Genomic DNA, 23,664 nt, shown 5'->3' with positions numbered 1-23,664 from the left:
AGGCTCCGAGCTGTTAGCACAGAGCCTGACGCGGGGCTCAAACTCATGAACCATGAGATCATGACCTGAAGTTGGGCACTTAACCGACTGAGCCACCCAGGTGCCCCTTGGTGGGTTTCATTCTAAACGATACATATATATACAGATGTATACATATGTACAAAATAGTGGGAGGTGGTGAATGCAGAAAGAGGAAAGCTGTGTTCACAATATTTGGATTTAGAAGTGTCTCTGTTCATTTAGAAGCTAAATCCAAACTTAATTTGGAGAACACTCCTTAAAAAACATATAAACAGGCTGTTTTAGTCAAGCCTTAGTAACATTTTCATCTGAGTCTGAAGTCTTGTTCACAAGCAGGACATTCAGGCTCCTCTGTGTCTCCTTACTGGATGTTTGGACAGCTCTGGGTTCAGTACCTGAATGCCGAGCTGCCACTCTGCATAGGGAAGCCTCATGTTGTTTCCTTGGGTTGTCGGTACCTCCCATATGCAACCTTCATCTTGTATATGACAGCCAGCTTTTCCCTTCCCTGGCTTGTTTCCACAGTAACAGCGGCTTGCTCTAGTTGTCTTCCATAGACATCTAATGATGACCCAGCATGGCACTGGAGGCGGGCCTGGGCCTGAATGACAGAGCCTGCTCGTTAGGTGCCGAGTACTGTTTAGGTTTGGGGTAAAATCAGCCAACCTGACCTAATGAGCTTCGAATACCAGATTCTCTGAAGTTATTCTGATGTAACATAGCTACATGGGTTTATTCTACCGAGGCACAAGGGACATGTTTTCATTTTTGAGAGGCCATTTCCATAATTAAAATAATGGCATTTTGAAAATGGACTTAGCCAGGACTGGAGAGGATGCACTTAATTTTTCATTGTGTTAAGCATTTATTTAACCATTTTTCCCCCTTTCTTCAGTATCTTCCTGTATCTTGATATTGAACTTTTGCTTATAATTCATTTGTTCACTCATTCATTCATTCCAAGAGTCATTCAGAAAGCATCCAGTAAGTGACTCTTATGCCCCGGACGACGTACGAGGCATCAGGGATATAACACTGAATGAGACGTTGTCCCTGGCCTGAGGCTATTGGGGAATCACAGGGAACATGTGTTAATGCCAGGCTCTGAGGAAGGACAGAGGTAGGGATGAGAGCTCAGAAGAATCCAAGAAGGCTGCGCTGAGAAGCACAGTTAAATGTCTCAGATGGGGCAACAGGGAAACATTCTAAGTAACAGGAACAGCATATTTATATCAGTTAGGATTCGTGGATTCTATTCCGTTGCAAGTGACAGGAAACATGACCCTCAACAAAAATGAAAAGGAAAAGACATTCACTGGGTCCTACAACTCAAAAGTCCAGACTCACTCTGGCTTCTGGCCCAGCTTAAAGCTCCATCTCTTAGCTTTGCTTTCATGTGTTAAAGCCAAGTTTTTGGGTCAGCTTTTCTCCCATGGTTCCCACATGGCTGCCAGCTCTCCTGGGGCCACATCCTCGCAGATCTGAGCTCTGGGAAAGGAACATTAGCCTTTGTACATGAACTGTCTTGAGATTCACTGTGATCGGACCAGCTCAGTCACATTTCCTGTCCCCTCCCCAAGTCAGTCACTCAATGGAGGGTGAAGCACTGATCAGCATTAGCCTGGCCACATGCCCCACACCAAGGGCTGCCGTGGTGACCTCAGCGCCCCATGGACTGAATGGGGTGGGAGGGGGCAGATCTCCAAACAAAAACTGACATATGAGAGAATGAATGCTGGAGAGGCAAATGACACACATCTACCAGTGTCCACAGAGGCCCCATCAGCGTGGCCACAGCACAGGCTTCACTGGTGAGGGAGAAGCCAGGGAGAATTCTTGGATGCAGGTTGGCAGTCATGTGTGAGAGGCCTGGTGCTGGGATAAGGAGTTTAGACTCTTGGAAACAGCAGGAAGATTTGTAATCAAGAGGCAAAAAAGTCTGCCTTTTTTTTTTTCCAGGAAGATAACTCTTAGCCTCATTCAACATGGCTACGCAATCCCTCCTTCCGAAACCCTTGCCTTTCTTCCTTTGAATACCACTGTATTCTCCTGCTTTCCTGCTTATCCCCTCGACCTTTCCCTCCTTCTCAGCCCTGGGACGGCAGCAGGTGCACTGAGTGTGTGTAGGTTGCAGGGCTCCATCCTGGGCCCCTGCTCTCCGTGCAGTGGCAGTTAGTGCCGGCACCTGAGGCTTCCAACCGTCTCCGCCTAGACCCTCTGCTGAGTCCCGAGGGCGTCTCATTCTTCATCTCTTGGATGTTTCCCATGTGACTTGTGTCCAACGTGTCCCATGCCAAACTCAGGCTCCCCACCTGCCCCTTCCCTGCCTTTCCTCCAGGGTCCCCCACCCCTGTGAATGACATCACTGTCCTGAGAGGAATCCAGATTCCTTCCTCTCCCTGACCTCACCCATCAAAGCCATCACCAAGTTCTACCTATTCTGCCTTCTATAACCCCCTCATTCCCATTCCATGATGATTATCCTAGTTCAGGTCACCATCCTCTCTTGCCTGGACCATTTTGATGTCCCTAACTGGACTCTATCATCCAGCCAGTAGCCAAGTGATGAACATGTCACTGCTCTGGTTTTCAGCCTTCAACAGCACCCATGCTTCTTAGGATGAAGTACGGAATACTTACTGTGTTCAGCAAGGCTCAGCATGGGCTTTCCCTGTGTTCCTCCCCAGTTTCTTCTCACTTCACTCTGCCCTCACCACACTGGCCCCTTTCCTGTCCAGGCCCATTCCTATCTGAGCACACAGTCTCTGCTGGAAGCTCCTTCCATGCCTCACTTCACCAGCCCCTGCTCCCTTGTCAAGTCTCAGCTCCAGGTTCTTCCCTGGGAAGCCCTCTTGAGACCCTTGCCTACATGACCTCCCCTGGCATAGGCCCTGGTAGCCCATCTCCTTCGTGACACATCACACTTGTCATTATGGCTCAGTGTCCAATTTCCTAGCTGGCTCTTAAACCCTTGAGGCCAGGGAGCACATCTGTCCTGTTACCTCTGGATCCCAGAGCCCATAGCACAGAGTAGGCAGCACAGAGTAGGTCCTCAAAGGATGTTTTCTAATTTGTAACTGCTCCCTGCTGGGTATTTGTGGTGAGGGAGAATCATTTCATAACTGATTAAAGATTCTTTTCTGTCAGCTTCTTGGCACCTGTCAAATGAAAAGGTTCAAGGTATAAATGTCACCTTGGATAGCAAAAAAAAAAAAACCAAAAAACACTCCACTTGCCCTTCAGATGGGCTTTCTCTGCAGACCCTCAGGAAAACATAAGACATTCAGTGGCTAAAGGTCACTTTTATCAGATATACCAACACTAACCTTTCTTTTCCAATTAGAATTCTCCTAAGCCTTACCATTAGTAAAAGAAACAAAGGATAAAAGAGGCTTTTCTTTTTCTTCTATTAGGGCAGCATGTGAGGACACCCAGACACTTTCAATATCCCTGCCTGTCACAACACACACATCAGCCATGTGAGCACACACGTGTATACACACATGTGTGTGTGCGCGTGACTTTGCAGGCTATTCTGACTGGGCCATCTAAAGCATCTCTCTTGTTTGAGCTTATTTTTTTTCCAAGTTGGCCCTCGTGTCACATATAAGAACAAAGAAAGAAGTAAAATGGACAAGTATGCTAAAAAAAGCACTCCCTAAGAGGAAAGCCAGTCATTGTCTCAGAAGCCAGCTCATCCATGGGAGTTCAGATGCGTGACTGGGTTCGAGACTGACTTTGGTAGATGACAGTCTAGGCTGTACACGTGACATGAGGAAGCCACCAGCACTACCGGAATGTGCCCTTTCTTGGGTCTGTCTCTTCGACATGACTGCTCAGCTGGTCGAGAATGTGATGCTTCATGACATCTGTGTGAAAGGGGCACACAGGGCAGCCCGCACCTGAAGCGGCCCTTACCCTCTAAGAGGCCAGAGGGTGAGCCTGGTGGATACTAGCCCAGCCGGTATCTCTGCCCAGGCTCAGGGCCGCAAAGCTGAGGCGATGCTGGGACTTACAGCACGTGGCCAAGTGGTCTCCAAGGACAGCTTTGCCCTTTTGTTTCCAAATCTTATTATAGATAAATTGAATACAGGGGCCTAAGGGAGCCCAGCCCTGCAACAAAGGAGCACGTGTTGATCTCACATTGATTTTTCTGTGATGAGCCTCAGTTGTCCAACATTGTGATTGGAAGACAAGGGTGGAAGGACTGAAGGGAAGGTAGGGGAAGCCTCATTTCTGGATGCTTCCATTTGTCTCTTCATCATTCTTTAATTTCTTTTGCCTCAAAAATGGAACTTTTTTTAGATGTTTATTTTTGAGAGGGGTGGGAAGGGGCAGAGAGAGAGGGATCTGAAGCGGGCTCTGTGCTGACCCAAGCCCCATGCGGGGCTCGAGCTCACCAACCGCGAGATCATGACCTAAGCCTAAGTCAGACGCTCAACCAACTGAGCCACCAGGCTCATTGGAACTTTTTTTTTTCTAAGACATGATATGTTAGTGGTAGTTGAGGTCCTGGGCTGTGGTGTCGAACATGGCTGGTTAGAATCCGGGCTCTGTCCTCCTGGCCACAGGATCCTGTGCTCTGGTTTATGAATAAATGCAGGTAACATGGACACCTAAAAGAGCTGTCATGAGGATTAAATGAGATGTGTCTATAAAGTGCATGTCTCTGAGATAAAAAGGAAAATATGAAACTAGTGACTGTTTTTGGGTTTTCAGAGGGTTCCTTTGTCTCCTGCATTCCCTCATACCAAGTGCTGCTAAGTGAAACACTCCCTGGGACGCTAAAGTCTTGGCGCTATTGGTCCCTCAGACACCAGGTGAAGGTGCTTTCTGACAAGAGGTAGAAAATCCTTTCCTACGCCAGGCTGCATCCACCAAGGCTGAAGCTGGATGGCTCGGCACAACTCCTTGTCCTCCCCGCCCCTCCTCCCTACAGCCAGGTTCTTCAGTTTTCTTTAGAAAGGAAACCGGCTTTATTGATTGCATGGAGGCAGGCCCTGGGTATCCTTGCATCCAGCTGTCCCAAGCGGCTCAGTGTGCTGGCCAAGAGCCTGGCAGCCTGGCCAAGAGGACTCTGAGGCAGCCTCCCGCTCAGCTGCCTGCCCCATGTGACCTTGGACTCGCCTACCTGCAGAGCTCTCGGTATGGTCCCTGTCATGTAACACATGCTCAGCGAATGCCAGGCTCTTACAGACATTCCTTTATGGAGGAAACTGAGAAGCCTAATGTTAATGTTCATTAATTAAATGTTAATACCAGGCCATGTCGGAGAAGAAGCATCCCAGAGGTGGCTCTGAGACATTTTCTCCCGAAATTGGTCTGAAGCCTGAAGTCTGAGGGTGGCAGGTGCCTCTCACTGGCCTAAGCATTGGTCCCTTCTGTAAATCTCCCTCTCGGTTCCCCACTGGCCCCGCAGGCCTCAGGAGGCTTTAAGTTCCTGCACTCACACATTTTTTTCTTTTTGCACCTCCCAGAGGAGTTTGGATAAGAGATAAAACCAAGCAAGCATGGAACCCTGGCACTAGAGGAAACACAACTCTGGTGACAGAGAACAAGTCCCAGAGTGGGAACAGAAGCAGTGGGCACAAATGGCCTTGGGCACAATGGCGAGTCAGGCTCTAAGCCCCTCCAGGTCCCTGTCTTCCTTAACTCTCTCCTGTGTGTGTCTGAGCTAAAATGACGATTTCACAACCCAAAGAATGAATCCAGTGGGAATGAGGGCCATCCCCCTCCCCCGTATTAGGTTTCTTATTACGTGACAAATCACCGTAAACTGGGTGGCTTAAAACAACGAGAATTTATTCTCTTCCAGTTCTGGAGGTCCAGAGTCTGAATCCATTTCACTGGGCCTAAGTCAAGTGTGGACAGGGCCACACGCTCCCTCTACTCCCTCCAGAGGCTCTAGGGAAAATATAGGAAAGTCCCCATTCTTGCCTTTCTCAGCTTCTGGAGCTTCATTCCTGGCATGCCTTGGCTCCTGGCCCCTTCCTCCTTCCTCAAAGCCCACAGCATAGTGTCCTCCCACCTCTCTCTCCACTGAGATGGCCACATCCCCTTCTCCATTCTCTGCAGTAGTATCACTCTCAGCTGCCTTCTTGTAAGGACCCTTGTTATCATATCATGGGTCTCACCCAGATGCATCTCCCCCATCGCAAGACCTTAACTTACTCACATCTGCAAAGTCCCTTTTACTGTATAAGGAAACGTTCCCAGGCTGTGGGGCTTCAAACAGGGACATGTGGAGGATGCCCATCAAGTCAACCAAGTTCTCATGCTTTCTTCACTCTCTGCCAGTCCAGATTGGCTTTTTTAAAAGGTAAAATGGATTTTCAATACTGATGACTTTATAATACCATAAGGAGGTTTTGGTTCTAGTTTATAGCAAACATGACTCAAACTAACATATAAAAAAATAGAACGCACTGGCTCATGTAACAGAAAGTGTCTAGGTGTGGGTTTCAGGCACAGCTCGACCCAAGGTCAGGCAGTGTCAGCTGTGCCTCGTACCTCCCCCACTGTCTCTTCGCTCTGTCCTCTGCTGTGTCGGCTCCATTCTCAGGCAGGTTCTGCACACACTGTTGCAAGATGACTTAGAAGCTCCAGCAGCTCCAGCTTTCATATGCCAGGTTCAAGTCCAGAGGAAAAAGGTAGAGGCTTTTCTCTGAATAAGCCCTGGCAAATGTTTGGCTACAGCTCACTGGCTCTGGTTGGTTCCCGTGTCCGTCCCTCCACTAAGGCCTGGGGAACCCAGTGCTGCCCCTGGACTAGGCTGAAAGTTAGAGATAGACTAATTGCCAGAGGGAAATGTAAGGCACCTGAGCAGAGAAAGGGAGCCTGGATCCCCGGTAGCACAGAGCAAAGATGCCCAGCACAATGGTAAGAACAGTGTGCTTCTATTACAAATCCCAAGCCAAAGACATGAGCATCTAATTATGAAATAGGCACCAGCTGCTTGGAAAGCTGTTTGAGGGACCTTACCAGTGCCCCAGGGACATGATAAGCTGATAGGACCCTCAGACATTGGAAAACAACTCATGATGAGACCTTTGCACCCATTCCCAGCACCACCACCCTGTCACCATGGAGCGCAGGGCACCAGCTTCATGGGCACCTTCACATTTTCTCGTTCTGCAGCATTGATTTTTCACATGAAATATAATGTCCGCATCTTTGAAACGTTAGGATTAGACCACCAATACGGTGAACAAATCCACATCTTTACTATGAGAAAAACCGCTTTCAACAGCTTCCCAGAGCAAAATATGTCTGAAATAGGAATTACCTCCTGTAGACAATGGCGTCAGGTCATATCTCCAATAAAGAGATAATATTAGGAGCATGAGAGAAAGATTCTGTAATTTTGACCATAAAAATAACCATAATTGTGTGCTTATCATGTGCCAGGCACAATTCTAACCCCATTATGTCTCTTAGCTCATGTCCTACAACAATCCTGTTAAGTATTAACATCTCCCCTTGAAACTGAGCCCACGCAGCAGATCCAACCTGCCACGTGTGTGCTGACGGCAAAGCCCCTGCCTTAACCACTACCTTCTGCTGACATATGAAAGCGCACTTTTCTCTATATTTTATTACTGTATATCCATCTTTCATTTAAATGAGCCTTTTGTGAATACTCCATCCAAACATTGTGCTAGGTACTGTGGGTTCTGCGGACATAAATGAGACCCTTCCCTGTCCCTACAAATTGATAAACCACTGGTGATGGCAGGTGGTCGTGGTCATGGTTTAGTATTTGTCCAATTCATTCTTGCATGCTCTCATCCCCACTCACCATCCAAGACTCTGAAGGGACATATGTGGGAAAACACGTGTGCTGAGAAGTGGAGAGGCATCTTGTGGGACCGAGCCACCTCCCGGTGCTTCAGAAGCGAGGGCTCCAAACTCAGCTGGTTCTTCCTTCTCGTACTTCATTCGCAACCAGAGAATCATTGCAGAACCTCACTTTAAAACCTTTTGCTTAGACTTTTTAACTGTTTGAAGGATACCATTTTGGCCTTTAAGAATCAGGTTGGCCCGAGCAAGAAGTAACAACAGAGCTTGACAGCAGTCAAGTTGGAGTAGCCGTTGGGTTTGCTTCTGGAGAAAGAATGGAAAGGAGAAACTGACGAGTGAGATCCAGAAAATCAGCTAAATGTATAAGGGTGCTGTCCCAAGGACTGTAGTAACCTGAGAACTGCTGTGGTCAGTAGCCAGGTGGGAGGTATTTTAGAGGAGGACTGAATGGGACTTGCTGAGGGGCTGGATATGAGGGGGAAGAGAAGGGTATATCAAGGTCCGTGCCTGAATTTTCAGTTCAAGGAACTAGATAAATGATAGTGCTGGTGGGTGAGAAGAGAAACAGTCCAGATTTGCTGGTAGAAGGAGAAAGAGGGTCTGGGTCCAGACAAGATTACAATAAAGCTCCGTGAATATTTGCCTTCCCGCCCTCCCTCCCTGGCCATAAAGCAAGAATCAACATAGAAAATTAATTGGGCTCCTTCAGCACAACCTGGTGAGTAGCAGGTGCTGCGTGACACCAGGTCAACAACAGAAATAGTTTCCAGTAAACAGGACCTGAGGGATGGATTTTTTTTTAAGTAACAGATTTGTGAATCTCTGTCATAGAAACTTAGCTCCTTACAGTGCATTACGGCTGGCCCTTAGCTGCCTCTGTCCATTTAAGAACTTCTGGCAGGACTAGGGGATGGCAAACAGGAAGATGGAAATCTGAGTTCTTCTTGGTCCAATGACAACATGTAAGAAGTTTGGTGGATATGCGGTTTTGTCTTCCTCAGTCTACTCTTTTCACTTTGCAGATGAGGTGCTGGGGATATTAGGATAATGTGCTTTCTCATGTCAGCATTCTTTGATTCTAGGAGGACCAAGAAGGGGACTTTGAAGAGTAGGCAAAATTAGAGGACTCAGCAAGGAAGGCTGAGAAAGAAGAAAGTGGCCACCTAAACCAAGAAAAGGGAATTTGTTTTTAAATGGCAGGGAAACAGTTCCACTTCCAGGAATAGGATGAGCTAAAATGCCTGTATATATATGTATTTTTTAATTTCGAGGTATGAATGAGCTAACAGAAATTCCTACAGGTAAAGTTCCAAGGAACATTGAATGTTCATGTTAGTTTCCTATAATGTACTAGTTTGCTACTTTACCTCAGACTGGGAGGCTTAAACAACAGAAATTGTTTTTTTTAAGTTCTGGAAGCTAGAATCCTGAGATCAAAGGGTTGAAAGGGTTAGTTCCTTCTATGGAGTGTGAGGGAAGAATCTGTTCTAGGCCTTCTTCTTGGCTTGGAGATGACTGTCTTCTCCTTGTGGCTTTTCTTTGTACATGTCTGTGGCCAAATTTCCAAATTTTATAATAATAAAATGCATGTCGCATCACATCCATTATAAATACCACATTCTTAGTAAATTTGAAGCCCTTTGTGAAAGAGAACACTGTGAGGTCAGCCTCTAGCTGACCTGCTTATACTCCGTGCTGATGCCTCTAGAAGCCTCCGGGGCCTCCCTCATCAGGCTTTCCACAGCCCATCCATCTAGAATCTTCTCTCCTGCTATGATAGGCCAGCTAATTTACCTGACCAGGGGGTCAGATTCGCTTCTGGGAATGATGGGAGGACTATGGCCGTCTCTCAAGTCTAGGCTTCCAGAAACAAGTTCCTGCTTTTGTAGTGGACCTGCAAGAGATCAAGGCCAAGCCTTCGAAGGAGACCTTTGAAGAGGGTGGGCCTTTTGCTCTTTTCATATTTAATTTAAAGGTGATCACCATTAAGGATCATATTGTCTCCTTCTGTTTGCAATGGGTCAGTACAGTTTCATGAGATACCGTGTCTGCTATCCCATAGAGAAATGAACTGAGCTGTTTTTTCATTTCAATTTTGAGTGTTATGAAACTTTTCATCCTGCTTTTATGTTGTTACAGAAGAACTCTGGCTACCTTTCATTCTTTTTAAGGCATCTTCCCAGTGCCTCCAATACCAGTGGAGGGCATCAGCCACGTTGATATTCAGTGTGAGCTAAGCTGGCTTCTAAAGAAATCAGTGGAAAGCATCAGTGCATATTTGAACCTAACCTGAGTTAGGGTTATGTCTGCTTGGTTCATTTAGTGATCTGATTCTTAAAAAGAGTCTATTTGATTTATCTGCGTTTTCATATTAATTAAAATCCCCCAAAGCTAGCTACAGCTACTGAAGACCAGACATTAAAAGAAATTAACTTGAAAAAACCATCCTGTTTTGAAAGTATTTCTAAAGGACTTTGAAACTGATTGATTATAAGGGAGATTTCACAGCCTATCTACCTGTGCAGCCTTTCGAAGAGTATGTAGCAGTGGGGACACCTTCTGGAGCTTTTATGGAAGTGGCCATTTCTCACAGAAAAGAGCTTCAAGGAGATTCTGGACACATTCCTCCACTATGCACCTTGCAGCAAAACTCTTTGTGGGAAGTCACTTCAAGGCAAGGTCAACTGTGTCTTGCTTCTCCTTACCTTGATTACAATTGGGATGGATCCCTCATCGTCCAAAGGAAGGTTCTAGACAATACATTGTATGTTCTTTATTGTATGTTGTGGGTTCCAGTTACTTTTAAAATGAAAAAGCCTGCAAGTCACTGCCATGGGCATGGCACGGCAGAAGTAACCAAGGAGAAGCCCCTACTGATGAGGTAGAGTGTCCAGCAAAGCTGTTAAGATAGTGTTAGCTCTGGATCCAGGCTAACTGATCTCAGCCACTTACTTGCTTTCTGAGCTTCAGTTTTGTCACCTGAAGACTGAGGACCATCACAACACCTGCTTCATTAAGCTGCCGTGAACATTTAGCTAGGCAGTCCTTATTAAGTGTTTAATATGGTACCTGGTAGAGAGGAAGTGCTGAGTAGTGTTGGCTGCAGTTACTTAATTAGGACATGTTTTAGTCTGTTTGGACTGCTGTAACAAAATAGCAGAGATTGGCCGGCGTACAAGCAGCACACATCCATCTCTCACATTTCCGGAGGCTGAGAAGTCCAGATGATGGCACAGACAGACTTGGTGTCTGGTGAGAACTGCTTCGTGTTTCACAGATGGTGTGTTTTGCCGTGTGCTCGCAGGTGGAAAGACCCAGCTAGTTGTCTGGGCTGTCCTTTAGAAGGTCACTAATCCCAGTCATGGGGGCTCAGCCCTCATGACCTGATCACCTCTCAAAGGTCCCTCCTCCTAATACCATCACCTCATGGGTTAGGATCCCAACCTATGAAATCTGAAGGGACACAAACATTTGGACCGTAGCAGGGCTCTTGTTTTACCACTACTTTCCCTACCTTCTTGCCACCACCTTTGTAATCAGTGGTTCTCAGCCTTGAAAGCACATTAGAATCATGTTGGAAGCTTTTAAATATCTTGATTCCAAGTAAATCAGAATCTCTGCAGTTGGGGCTCAGGCATCAGTTCTTAGAGTTCCATAGGTGATTCCAATGGACAGCTGCAGGGGAACCACTATTCTAGAAGCTCCAATTGCAAATTCTTTTGATAAAAATATGATTTCACCCCCTGAGTTCTGAGCAACTTGAGTTTCAGCTTCTCAGTTATGTTCCACCAACTTTTCCCTTAGCACAGGTGACAGGTTCGAATCCTTCTGGGACATAATACAGTCAAAGGGCTAAGCCAAGCTGTCTTTCATAATGGGTATGTGTCTGCGGTTTGTTTCCCTTTCTCCTGTGGCAGAACTGGAACGATCTGGCAGGGAATGCACTGAGCCAGCCCCCATTTGTCATTTGCTTCCCAGTGTGGGAGGTTCAGCAAGTGTAAGACCACACAGCCAGGCAATAGATAAGGAAAGGTGCCTGGGACTTTGTGCCCAAAGGGGCTTGCCTACTTTTAAGTCGAGGTAAAGCAGTGATTATAATCTCCATTTAGAAATAGAAAACAGGGGCTGATCTAATCTGGAGCAGGTTTCTGAGGAGTGGAGTAAGAGGAAGGGAGTGAGGGAAGCAGGGAGGGAATTCATCTGAAGTCCAACAAGGAAAGTGTTTGCCACCAGCCCCAGCACAAGAGCAGCTCACCTGCGCTGGACATTTACCATGACCTAGGCTCCCTGCTGGGTCTGTTCCATGTATTAAGCCTCAATCGGATGAGGAGGGCTCTATCACTAACACAGTACCCAGGTCACATAGTGTGTGAATGGGGAAGCCAGAGTTCAAACCCAGGCCGTCTGACCCCTTGGCCTTGAACCGAACCATTGTGCACTCTGCAAGTCTTGCTGTTGGAGCATTTGTCTCTGACTCTGATCCACTGGCCTCTGAGTCCCTTGAAGCAAGATTTGGCTTTCTTATCTTTGGAATCATAGAATGCTGCAGTGGTCTCCCTAGAAACAGAGCCTGAGATGGTGATTCTTGGGCAGGTGATTTATTGATGGAGTTCTCTGTGGGGGGAAAACTGTAAGAGAGTAAGAAAAATGAGATAGAGCAAGGGGGGAAACGAGGAGATCTGTCTGAGCCCATGGGGAGCTCTAGAGTATTAATTGCCTGAGAGTTTGTCCCACTCAGAGTCCTCACCCTCATCTAGCCATCCTGGCTTGCTGTTCACACACTATGGGAGGGAGGGCACCACCTCCTGGGGAGCTCAGGGCAGGGGAGGCAACTGACAAGGAGCCAGCTGGAGAAAGATGCAACCAACACCCACAGCAGCCAGTGAGGGGTGCGTCATCCTGGTGAAGGAGATCTAAACAGTGTGTGCCAACAGCAACTGCTACGGTCGATAATTTAAATAAATAAAACAGCATAAGAGCCAAACAAAACACACCTTTCTCCCCCAGCCAGTGGTGGTTTTCACCCTTTGTATGGACACTCCCGGATTCCAGGTCCAGCAAATCATTGATTTAGAAGTCATTGTATGTCTACTATGAGGCTGTCCTCACCCCCCAGAGACCTCACAGCAGCAGGTGGCCAGCATACACCATTCCATCTCCAAATATCATCTGAACCAAGCACAAAATCTTAACCGAAACACAAGCATGTTGGGGGGCGGCGGTGGGTTATTATGATGCAGCCCTACTTCCAGGGAAGGGAGAACAGCAAATAAGCCTGGTGGACTTTTTAAATTTGCAACGCAAAAAAAAAAAAAAAAGTGTATTGATCCTAACTCACCCAGGAGTGGAAAATAAAACATGAGAGGGGAGTTGCTGAGCCCAAACCAGTGTGGCTGATGGACGGTGTGTGGCATTCATGTGATCTGTCACAGCTAAAGGCAGGGTTTCTCTCCTGGGTCCTCCAGCGATTCTGATATGGGTAGCTCTGGAACCGGAGCAGCATTGCTTTTCCTTATTTGCTACATATTCTCTTTTAAAAATAACTGATTCTAATCCTGTTTGGGTCAGCATAATGGGAAAGCCATCATCTGTTCCTGAGGCTAAAATGAAATCTGATCGAAAAATAAAACTGCCAACATTCTATTTCAATTGTTTGGAACAGGTTTTTTTTTTTTTAATGATAAATTAAAGCTTTCATTATGACAGAGGTTTCACTGTCCCCTGTGGCTGAGTCTGTTAGCAGTGGGGCTGCCTTCCCAGTATCCTTTGTTTCCAGAGACCTCTCACTTCCACTTGTCCAGGTATCATTATCACCCGAGGTGTTGTTTTTCCTCAGGTCTACAGACACACTGCCACTTTGAATTTTTCCTTTACAGATATTCCCATATGCTTTTTTTTTTTTCTGTTCAGCACAACATCCCAGGGGTGTGCAAATGTTGGATGAGAGAGTGCTATTGTGTGGGGCAACTCTGGCAGAGTCTCCCCAGGCATCTCTGCTGACCTGGGGTGATTTAATGAGTGCCTTGAATCATCCTCTGCTGATCCGCACTGTCCCTAGCTGGTGCGGCTGAGTGATAGCCTCATATTAATTATCAGCTCCAGTCCTTAGCCACATTGTTGCCATTGCTACCCACCATGGGTCTGAAAGCTGGCTGCATATTGGAATCACCTGGTAAGGCTGTGAAAAACCTAATTCCTGGGCCCTCTCTGAGTCCTGCCAAATCAGAATTTACTCAAGAATGGGGTTCAGGAACCTTTATTTTAATGTGCTTCCCAGCACCCAGCCCAACATGGGTCCTCAGCCCAGAATGATGTGGTTTCAATCTAAGGTAATGTCATCCGGAGACATCTGTCCTGGAATAAGCCAAATGGAGGCTGATGTAAGAAACTGACTCTTAAAAACTGAGAACAAACTGAGGGTTGATGGGGGGTGGGAGGGAGGAGAGGGTGGGTGATAGGTATTGAGGAGGGCACCTGCTGGGATGAGCACTGGGTGTTGTATGGAAACCAATTTGACAATAAATTTCATATTAAAAAAAAAAAGAAAGTGAAAAGAGCTTTTGCACTCTTCTCCCAAGATCTTAGGGAATGGGAACCGCGGGGGGGGGGGGGGGGGGGGTGGGGTGGAGGTGGAGGTGCGGTGTAAACTCTGACTGCCCCGTGGTTGGTTTTTCTTTTCTTTTTTTTTTTTTTTTTTTTTTGTAATGCAAGTGCCTGACTTAAGTTTTGCTTGCCGAAGCATCCGTGTCAAAGAGGCACTTTGCCAGCCATACAACTAGATAAGGAGCCGGACCACCTGGCACACTGACATTCCTTCGATGTAGAAATCTTGGTTGATTTCAATAACTGACCATTTGGGCCACTTGTCTCTTCTCTTCCCTGCACTTTAAATTCCTACTCTTATGTTTTAAGTTCACCAGTACAGAGTGAGCCTAAGAAATCCTAGCTCTCCACCCTCCACCCCAATAAAAGCAAAACCTAGGCCCACACTGTCTTTCTATCCACGATGTCCCTGTGTGGCCCCAGGTGTGCTGTGTAGTTTTCAGTTCCTGTAACTAATAACCTTTTATTTTCTCAAAGTTTCCTGATGGTTGCTGCTGAAGGGCATCTTCCAATCATAATAAGAACTACAAGGGCTGGTCCCACCACAACACTGGTTATTGATAGGCTGAGAGTAGCACAAAACACACAAAATAGTCCAGTTACCTGTGTGCTGTTTACCTGTTCTCACACAACCATCCATGCGTGCATCCATCTATCCATCTGTCCATTCAGTCAGACACATATTGAGCTCATGCTCTATGTAGAAGACCCTCAGCAACGAGGGCTATGAAGAAGGAACCTCTTGGTCCCGCCCTCCAAGTGCTCACAGTTCTATAGTGAGGTGTCAGCCCAGTGTTTTCCCAAGGGGAAATTGAACTGCTCTCTCTTCTTAAAAAGAGCAGTCAGGGCTCAGCTCAGAGCCCTCACCAGGTGAGAAAATAATGTGATTTTTCTAAACATGGTGGATAAAACTGGGTTTTAATTTATAGCAATGATACATGATTTTCCCTTAAAATAAGCCTATTAGTCAACGTCATGCTTGAATGGTTCAAACTTAAAATTTAAAAGACTGAATGCCGAGTGTGCATGAGGTTGTGGGCCTTCTTGAGCTCTCACCTTCACTGTGAAGATAGTGTTAAATGGAATAAAACCACTTCAAAAGACTGTGTGGCAGTATCCTATAATTTTAAACATACATGTACCATATAACCAAGCGGTTCTTTTCCCAGGAATTGGCTCAGGAGGAATGAAAACATACATCTATGTAAAAACTTGTACACAAATATTCTTAGCAACCGTATTCATAATATTAAAAGCTGGAAACAGCCGCATTGCCCACCAACAAGATGGATAAACACATTAGTCATCCATACTATGGAATACTGCTCAGTTAATAAAAAAAAAAAAATATCAGACTACTTAGTGCTCCTTGAAATGACATAAATGAATCTAAAAACATTATGCTGAGCAAAAGAAGTTAGACTCAAGAGTGTATATTTATGATTCCATTTGTAAGAAACTGTAGACGTATCTAATCCATGGTAACATAAGGCAAAGGAATGTTTGTCTGGTACCCTAGTCCTGGCTGTGCTTTCTGTTTGGTTACCTGGGCCCAGGATCCCTGGTCATTCATTCACGCATTCATAACCATGCCTGAGTACCTACTGCAGGCCAGGCACTGTATTAGATGCCATATTAGGTACAGGTCCTCAGGGAGCTCATGGTCTAGCAGGGACAGGAAAAATAAGTGTGAAGTGGAAGCCCAGGGGCTGTAGGCACTCAGAGGAGAGTCACTGGACCCAGACTGAGAGACGATGGTGAGGAAACATTTTAGGAGAAAGTGAAACCTAAGATTTGAACAAGGTAAGTCTAAGGGGTGGTGTAAGGCAGGTCCTTCTAGGCCCGCCTGTCTAGGATTTATTTGGAGCATAGCCATAGAAACTGAGAGCCCACTGAGCACCGATTTGCAAAAGCTGATGTGTGCCTCCGTCCACCCTGCTTTTGTAGGTTTGTGCCACAGCCAAGGAAGCCCACCAGTGCCCCCCTGTCCCAGGTGGAATCCATCCCAGTGACCTCAGCTTCTGCCAGCTCTCCAGCAATGCCAGTAACAGAGTCCCCTGAGATGGAGCTAAATGGTTTTGTTAAGTAAGTGCAAATGCAAGGCTAGAATGGATTTTTTAAAATAACATTTTTTTTTCTCTACCCTGACTTACATTCTCAAGCCCATCCCTTATTTATTCATCCAGCAGCTCATGGTCAACAGTTTAGTGAGTGACTTCTGTGTGTGAGTCCCTGGACTGTGCAGGTGGAATAGAGTTGAAAAGCATCTCTACTTTCAGGAGGTCATAGCCTCCTGATTCCTGGAGGACTAAGCCCTTCCTATCACATAACCTTCTCCATCTGTCCAGAGTCGGCAGCCAGGGTCAGGTCAAGGGTAGCAAGCAGAAAAGGATATGGCAGTTGGCCAAACAGTGTATCCTCACGACAAAGTGCTCCAGTAAATAATAAACCGTAACATTGAGCACTGGAGACACAGAAAATTGTCTGAAGCATTGCTAGAGCTTCCCAGAACTTTTTGTAATTTGGACATGGGCTTGGTAGGCCAGGAAAGAAGGGTTGGAGTCTGTGGAAAATTGACTAGCCTGATGCCCTATACTCCATGTTTGGGGACAGGGAGTAACAGAGCACTGACCAGCTGATCTCGTGAAAAAAGCATGCTTTGAGTGAGAACCCCACTTATCCTTTGGGGTACAGTAGAGGGAGAGAGGAAGATGGAGTGATGCTGTAGCTGAAGGCTATGTCGGGATGGTTGCCAAATGAGTGATTCTCCACATTTTGTTCAACTCCCCAGGACTATCCTCATGGATGAAGATGTCAGGCCTGAAGAAGGACAATACAGAAAAGCACAAGCACCCATCATGATCATCTCCGATGTACGGTTTTCTCTCCATGGGATGGGTTAGCAAGCCGAGGGTCCTTCCTGTAAAACAAAAACAGAGCCAGGAGCAGTGACAAGTGCAAGGCTGGGGATTGGGTGGGATGAGGCTGTGGAACTTTATCCACATCACTTCCTGACCAAACACCCATAGAGCTAACACCCCAGTGAGAGCCAGACATCTCAGCACATAGATTTTTCTCTATAATGAAGAAGCCAGTTACCTCTAAACCTTGGCATTCTTCCCAGCCCCCAGATAGAGGCTACAAAAGGAGAAAGATTTCTCTCCATAATTCCATAGTAAAAACAAAGGGGAAATCAAGGGAGTTTAAAAATGCCTACCCTTAAATTCTCCTTCTAGAAGGATGGCCTAAGGAAATCATTGGAGATAAAAAAATTTATGTACAAAGATGTTTGTCACAACACTTTAGAAATAGAATAAAAATTGGAAAAATAAATTACTGTATATCCATGACCATATACAGTCTTTTAAAATACAGTTTGACTCAGTAGTGGCAGAGCAGGGGGTAAGCAAGCATTTTTATATTTTGTAGGTAAGGTTATGAATTGACATCGCCTCTGTGGCATATAATTTGGGGAGTATATCAGAATTTAATGCACATTTCCACTGCTAGGATACTATTCTCCAGATCTGCCTTTACATGTGCATAGACATGGAACTCTCCTTGGACACTGCAGCTTTGTTGGTAAAAGCAAGAAAAATTGGAAACAACTTGACTCCACCAATAGGAGACTGACTTGTGTTTGCACAAGGCAATACTATAAAATCTTTTCTTAAAAAATGAGGAAGTTCTCTAACACTGACTTAAAGCAATCTCTGGTATATTAAGTAAAAAAATGTTCTATATTTTTAATTTTATTTTAATCCAGTATAGCTAATATACAGTATTATATTAGTTTTGGCTCTACAATATAGTGTTTCAACAAGTCTGAATATTACTTAGGGCTCATCACAGTAAGTGCACTCTTAATCCCTACGCCCTGTTTCACCCATATCCCCACCCACCTCTCCTCGGTAACCATGTTTGTCTTTTGTACTTAAGAGTCTGGTTTTGGTTTGTCTCTTCTTTTAATTTGTTCATTTGCTTTGTTTCTTAAATTCCACGTGTGAGGGAGATCATATGGTATTTGTCACCCTCTGACTTATCTCACTTAGCATTATACTCTCTAGGTCCATTCATGTTGTTGCAAATGGCAAGATTTCATTCTTTTTTATGGCTGAATATTCTATTATATGTATATACCACCTCTTCTTTACCCATTCATCTATCGGTGGACACTTGGGCTGCTTCCATAATTTGGCTATTGTAAATAATGCTGCAATAAAAATATGAGGTGCGTATATCCTTTCAAATTAGTGTTTTCATATTCTTTGGGTAAATACCCAGTAGTGAAATCACTAGATTATATGGTAATTCTATTTTTAATTTTTTGAGGAACCTCCACACTGTTTTCCACAGTGTATGCACAATTTTGCATTCCTAACAACAGTGTATGAAGGTTCCTTTTTCTCCACATCCTCGCCAACACTTGTGGCTGATTATGTTTTTTATTTTAGCCATTCTGACAGGTGTGAGGGAATACCTCATTGTGGTTTTGATCTGCATAATTGATGTTGAGCATCTTTTTGTGTATCTGTCGGCTACATGTTCTATTTTTTAAAAGTATTTTAGATAATGCTTGTGAAGAATATTTATGGAAATGCAGCACTCCTATAAACTGACAGATCAGAATACAAGTACATACCCTTATATAAACACATTGTACACACACATACATATGTGTGTGTGTATAGTATAAGTAATTTTTTTGTATTTCTCTCTTTGAAGTTTTCTATATTTTCCAATTTTTTTAGAATATATGTATGTATATAAAATACCTTTAAATGTTAATTTTCTTTTTCTATTTTCAAAGAGGTTTGTCGTAGAAGAGTCAAGAATACAGAAAACTGAAAGCAAAAATCCTTACAATGCCACCATTTATGAAAAAGAGCCACTGAGGGGTGCCTGGGTGGCTCAGTTGGTAAAGTGTCTGACTTCAGCTCAGGTCATGATCTCACAGTTCATGAGTTTGAGCCCCGTGTTGGGCTCTGTACTGACAGCTCAGAGCCTGGAACCTGCTTTAGATTCTGTGTCTCCCTCTCTCTGACCCTCCCCCACTTGTGCTCGCTTGCTCTCTCTCTCTCTCTCAAAAATTAATAAACATTAAAAAATTTTTTTTTAATTAAAAAAAAATAAGAAAAAGAGCCACTGAAATTTTAGCAAACAACCTCCCAGTAACGCTATTTGCATACACAAATCTCTGAATGAATTTACACACGCTTGTACCTTCAGGTGTGATACATGGGCATATGTCATTTTACATAAATGGAACTGCTTTTTCACTCAATAATATGTTGCGCATATGATTCCTGATCCCTAAATATACATATACTGCATCATCTTCCATGGACAGAGGACCCACACACACTCCATTTATTTATTTATGTATTTATTTTGATACAGACAGAGACAGAGTGCGTGGGGGAGGGGCAGAGAGAGAGAGGGAGAGAGAGAAAATCCCAAGCAGGCTCCGCACCACCAGCATGGAGCCCAACGCAGGGCTTGAACTCACAAAACCACGAGACTATGACCTGAGCCGAAATCAAGAGTCAGACGCTTAATCAACTAAGCCACCCAGGCGCTCCCCACACATACTCCATTTAAAATAATCCCCTATTGTTAAGTTTCTCAGGATCCACATAAGAGTGAAAACATGTGAATCCTGAGAAATTTAACAGAAGACCATGGGGGAGAGGAAGAAAAAAAAAAAAAAAAGGTTAGGGAGGGAGCCAAAACATAAGAGACTTAAAAACTGAGAACAAACTGAGGGTTGATGGGGGGGTGGGAGGGTGGGGAGGGTGGGTGATGGTTATTGAGGAAGGCACCTGTTGGGATGAGCACTGGGTGTTGTATGGAAACCAATTTGACAACAAATTTCATATTAAAAATAAATAAATAAATAAATAACCTTTAAAAAATAAAAAATAAAACTTTAACAAAAAGGCAAAGTAAAATAAAATAATCCCCTATTGATAGGCATTTAGTTTGCTTCCAAAGTTTTGCTACTGTAAGTAATGCTGCAGGAAACATCCTTGTACATATATTTTGGGCATTTGTCCAGTTCTCTCCATAAGAAAAAAAATGTACTATTTTTTAAGGTATAGACAACATACATCAGTTTTCTGTCACTGGTGGGGAGGAGCACATTGATGAACCGTTGTGAATGCTTACTAGCTTTTCCTCATGCCTCTGATTTCTAGGGATTAAGTTTTAACTCTGCTGAAACTGAAAGAATAAACCCAAACCAGAGCCAGGTGGAGTTTCAGGAACCCCCATGGAGCTTTGAACGGGAAGAAATGCTTCCCATTGGGGTAGAAGAAGTAAGTAACACCTCATGGGCCCTAAAGTCAGATGATACTAACTCTTCGCACTGAGCACCTGCCCCAAGTTAGAAATCTAAATCCTGCCGGGCCAGTCTTCCCCCCGCATTACCATCAGGTATGTCCAGGGTTCTGGGCTAGGCACCTTTCATGGAGTCAAACAAGTTAGTCAGGAATTAATCTGTAAGCTGACTGCAGTTTAACCTACCCTCTGCAGGCCCTTCATCCTGATTGATGCTCTCCTACAGAATGACTTTCTCTGCAGGTGTTTGATATCCTGCCCCTATATGGAGTGCTGAAGCCGCATAGTAGCCACCAGATATCGTTCACCTTCTACGGACACTGTGACATCATTGCACAGGCTAAAGCCCTGTGTGAAGTAGAAGGAGGGCCCACCTATGAGATCATGCTGAGGGGAGAGGCATCCCTGGTCAACTACTCCTTTGACACCAAGGATATTAACTATGGATTACAGGTATTGCCGACCACAGGGAGATTTCCTGGTTTTGTCTTAAACATCGAACATAGTCCTGTGCTCTAACCTGTCCTAGAGCCCCGGATCATCATCGTCTCAGCACTACCCCTAACCTTGATCCCTGATCCACTTCCCTAACCCTAATCATCCCACTGCCAACTGTTTGCCAGACTTTTTCACTTGCTTTTCTGTCTCCTGAAATTCCGCATGTTAGACACTAAAACTTGCATCTTCCATCTCAATCCAGAAGCCCATACCAACCTCTCCGTTTCTTCAATAGTGCTACCACCTTCTCTGTCCCTTGAGTTTACAGTCTCCAAGCATTTTCCACTACACGCTTCCCTTTGCCTCCCCATATCCTGCAAGCATCCAGGTTAGCTAATTCATCAAGCAGGATCCCTCTGTGTTGGTTTTCCCTTCCCATGGCCACTGCAGTTGTCACACCACAGGGGTTCATCAAGCCATTACTAAGATATTACAGCAATTCTTCTCAAACCATAATGTGCATACAAATCACCTGAGAATCTTTTTCCAGTGCAGATTCTGATTCAGTAGGTCCTGGGTGGAGCCTCAGAATCTGAGTTTCTCCCAAGCTCCCAGGTGATGCCAAGGACTCCATGGAAGCAAGGGGTTACACCGCATTCAGGGCTTTGGCCACTAACCTATCTAAACAGCATTGCTGCATAGATTTTCCCCAAATTGCATTTTCATCCTATCAACCCTCAACAATTAGCCCCAGCAACATTTAGGAAGCAACTTAGTATTGAGAAAAGAGCATGGTTTTGCTGTCAGAAAAACTGGGATGGTATCCCAGTTTTACTTCCTACTGACTCTGTAGCATATCACCTGACATCTCCAAGCCTCAGTACCCCTCATCTATCAGCTAGGAATGGGGTAGCAGTACCTAGCTCACCAGGTGCTTGTGGTTATTAAAGTGCAGGGTCAGTACTGTGCATGGGTCAGAGAAGGCCTCCAATCATGAGTCCCTTTCTCTGTCATCCATTGGATCAGAACCAAGCTCCTCCACCTGGGTGAGGGGATCCTAAGCCCCTCTATTAACTTAACTGATGTCCCTTACACATTAAATTTGGTTTCTCTTAGTTTCTCACTGTAGGCCATTCATCCCTTTGTGGCCAAACTGGTTTACCCACTGACCCTAATACATCCCAGTCCTTCTTGCCTCAATACTTCCTTTTATATAATCCCTCTCATCCTCCACTCTGCCAACCCCAAATCTACACATGCTGTAAGATTCAATTCAGCTCTATCCTTTAGTTATCTTTTTCTTACCTTGCATTCTCTTGGCATTTAAATATATTCTTTGCCATAATATAATACACATTCTTATTTTTGATTTGGAATAATTATTGATTCTATGTCTGTACATCTTCTTTTCCCAATTAGATTTTGTGTTATGTACTCGGAACCGTATCTCTACCAAATTTTAATGGAAGTCAGACTCCTGTTGTATAGCTACTGCATGGATAATTATCGAATTGTGTGCGTGCATGTGTGTTTATAGGTTAAAAATTGTGCCTAAAAGCAAATTCACCCAACACCTTTTGAGACTTTGTCCACTGAGTTGACCAAATACAATTCCCTTTCATTCCTTATCTCCAGGGTCTTCTGTTTTGGGTCAGCTCAGAGTGTATTCTTTGAAGCAGCCAGTCCTTGCCCTATCTTATCCTAAGAACCCCTGAAGTGGCCTTATTTTGTGGTTATTGGGCCTGCTGTTCAGCTGCTGAATTGTGTCAGTAAAATCTCAGGAAAAAGAACATGTCTTGCCTACTACTCCCATGTCTCTCCATATGAATGCAAAAATTTTAATTCTAGACTCAAATCTTATCCAAAAAATAAACAAATAAGCATTGGCATAGGAAAGCTTAATTTTGAGATCCTCTGTCATGAGTTCTTTGTGGTGAAGAAACTGAGGTGCAGAGAGTTAGAACACTCCACACATGGCTCTACTAACTTAAACTAGTTGCTAGAAGAGCTAACAAAGAGCCAGGTTTCTGGCGTCCAGTGCTCCTCCAGCTCCAGAGGGCACATTTTGATGCTACTGAAATGTGGATTGGATTGGCCAGTGTCTACACCAGGAAAGATGGAATCTGTGTGTGTGAAGTGTATTTGTCCACCCGCCTTTCCCAGGATGATAGCAGCATCCCAAAGGGTAGCTGATAGCTGTCACTCTTCTTCTCCTCTCAAGCTGTTTGACCACGTCACAGAGAATGAAATCACGCTGAAGAACACTGGGAAAGTTGGCTTTGAGTTCAAGGTTCTGACTGACCCCCTGTCTTCGCCAGACAACCTTCTGCCTGGAGTGCCCCTAATCGTGCCCATCTCAGTAAGTGGCCATGTGACAGTGGTAGGAGGGACCCAAGTTCAAACCTGCAAGCTATAGCCCTATGGTACATGATATTACACTAAACATTCATTGTCAGGATTATG

General features: G+C 44.9%; 1 protein-coding gene across 9 annotated transcripts in view; it reads left to right on the top strand.

Moving 5' to 3' along the window:
- Positions 1-23,664, top strand: part of HYDIN (HYDIN axonemal central pair apparatus protein) — a 438,409-nt gene that overhangs the window by 285,259 nt on the left and 129,486 nt on the right. For all 9 annotated transcript variants that reach the window (XR_008293813.1, XM_053211099.1, XM_053211098.1 and 6 more), the window contains 5 exons: positions 16,372-16,509; positions 17,216-17,297; positions 20,622-20,741; positions 21,007-21,216; positions 23,423-23,560. Coding sequence is in view for 8 of the 9 variants with exons in the window: in XM_053211099.1 (XP_053067074.1) it covers positions 16,372-16,509; positions 17,216-17,297; positions 20,622-20,741; positions 21,007-21,216; positions 23,423-23,560 (688 nt within the window). In the remaining variant the exon portion in view is untranslated. The remainder of the gene's footprint in view (positions 1-16,371; positions 16,510-17,215; positions 17,298-20,621; positions 20,742-21,006; positions 21,217-23,422; positions 23,561-23,664) is intronic.

The sequence above is a fragment of the Acinonyx jubatus genome, chromosome E2 (assembly GCF_027475565.1).
Source record: "Acinonyx jubatus isolate Ajub_Pintada_27869175 chromosome E2, VMU_Ajub_asm_v1.0, whole genome shotgun sequence".
NCBI classification, from domain to species: Eukaryota; Metazoa; Chordata; class Mammalia; order Carnivora; family Felidae; genus Acinonyx; species Acinonyx jubatus.
The sequence above is the reverse complement of the archived record's forward strand: the minus strand, read 5'-3'. Positions and strand labels throughout refer to the sequence as shown.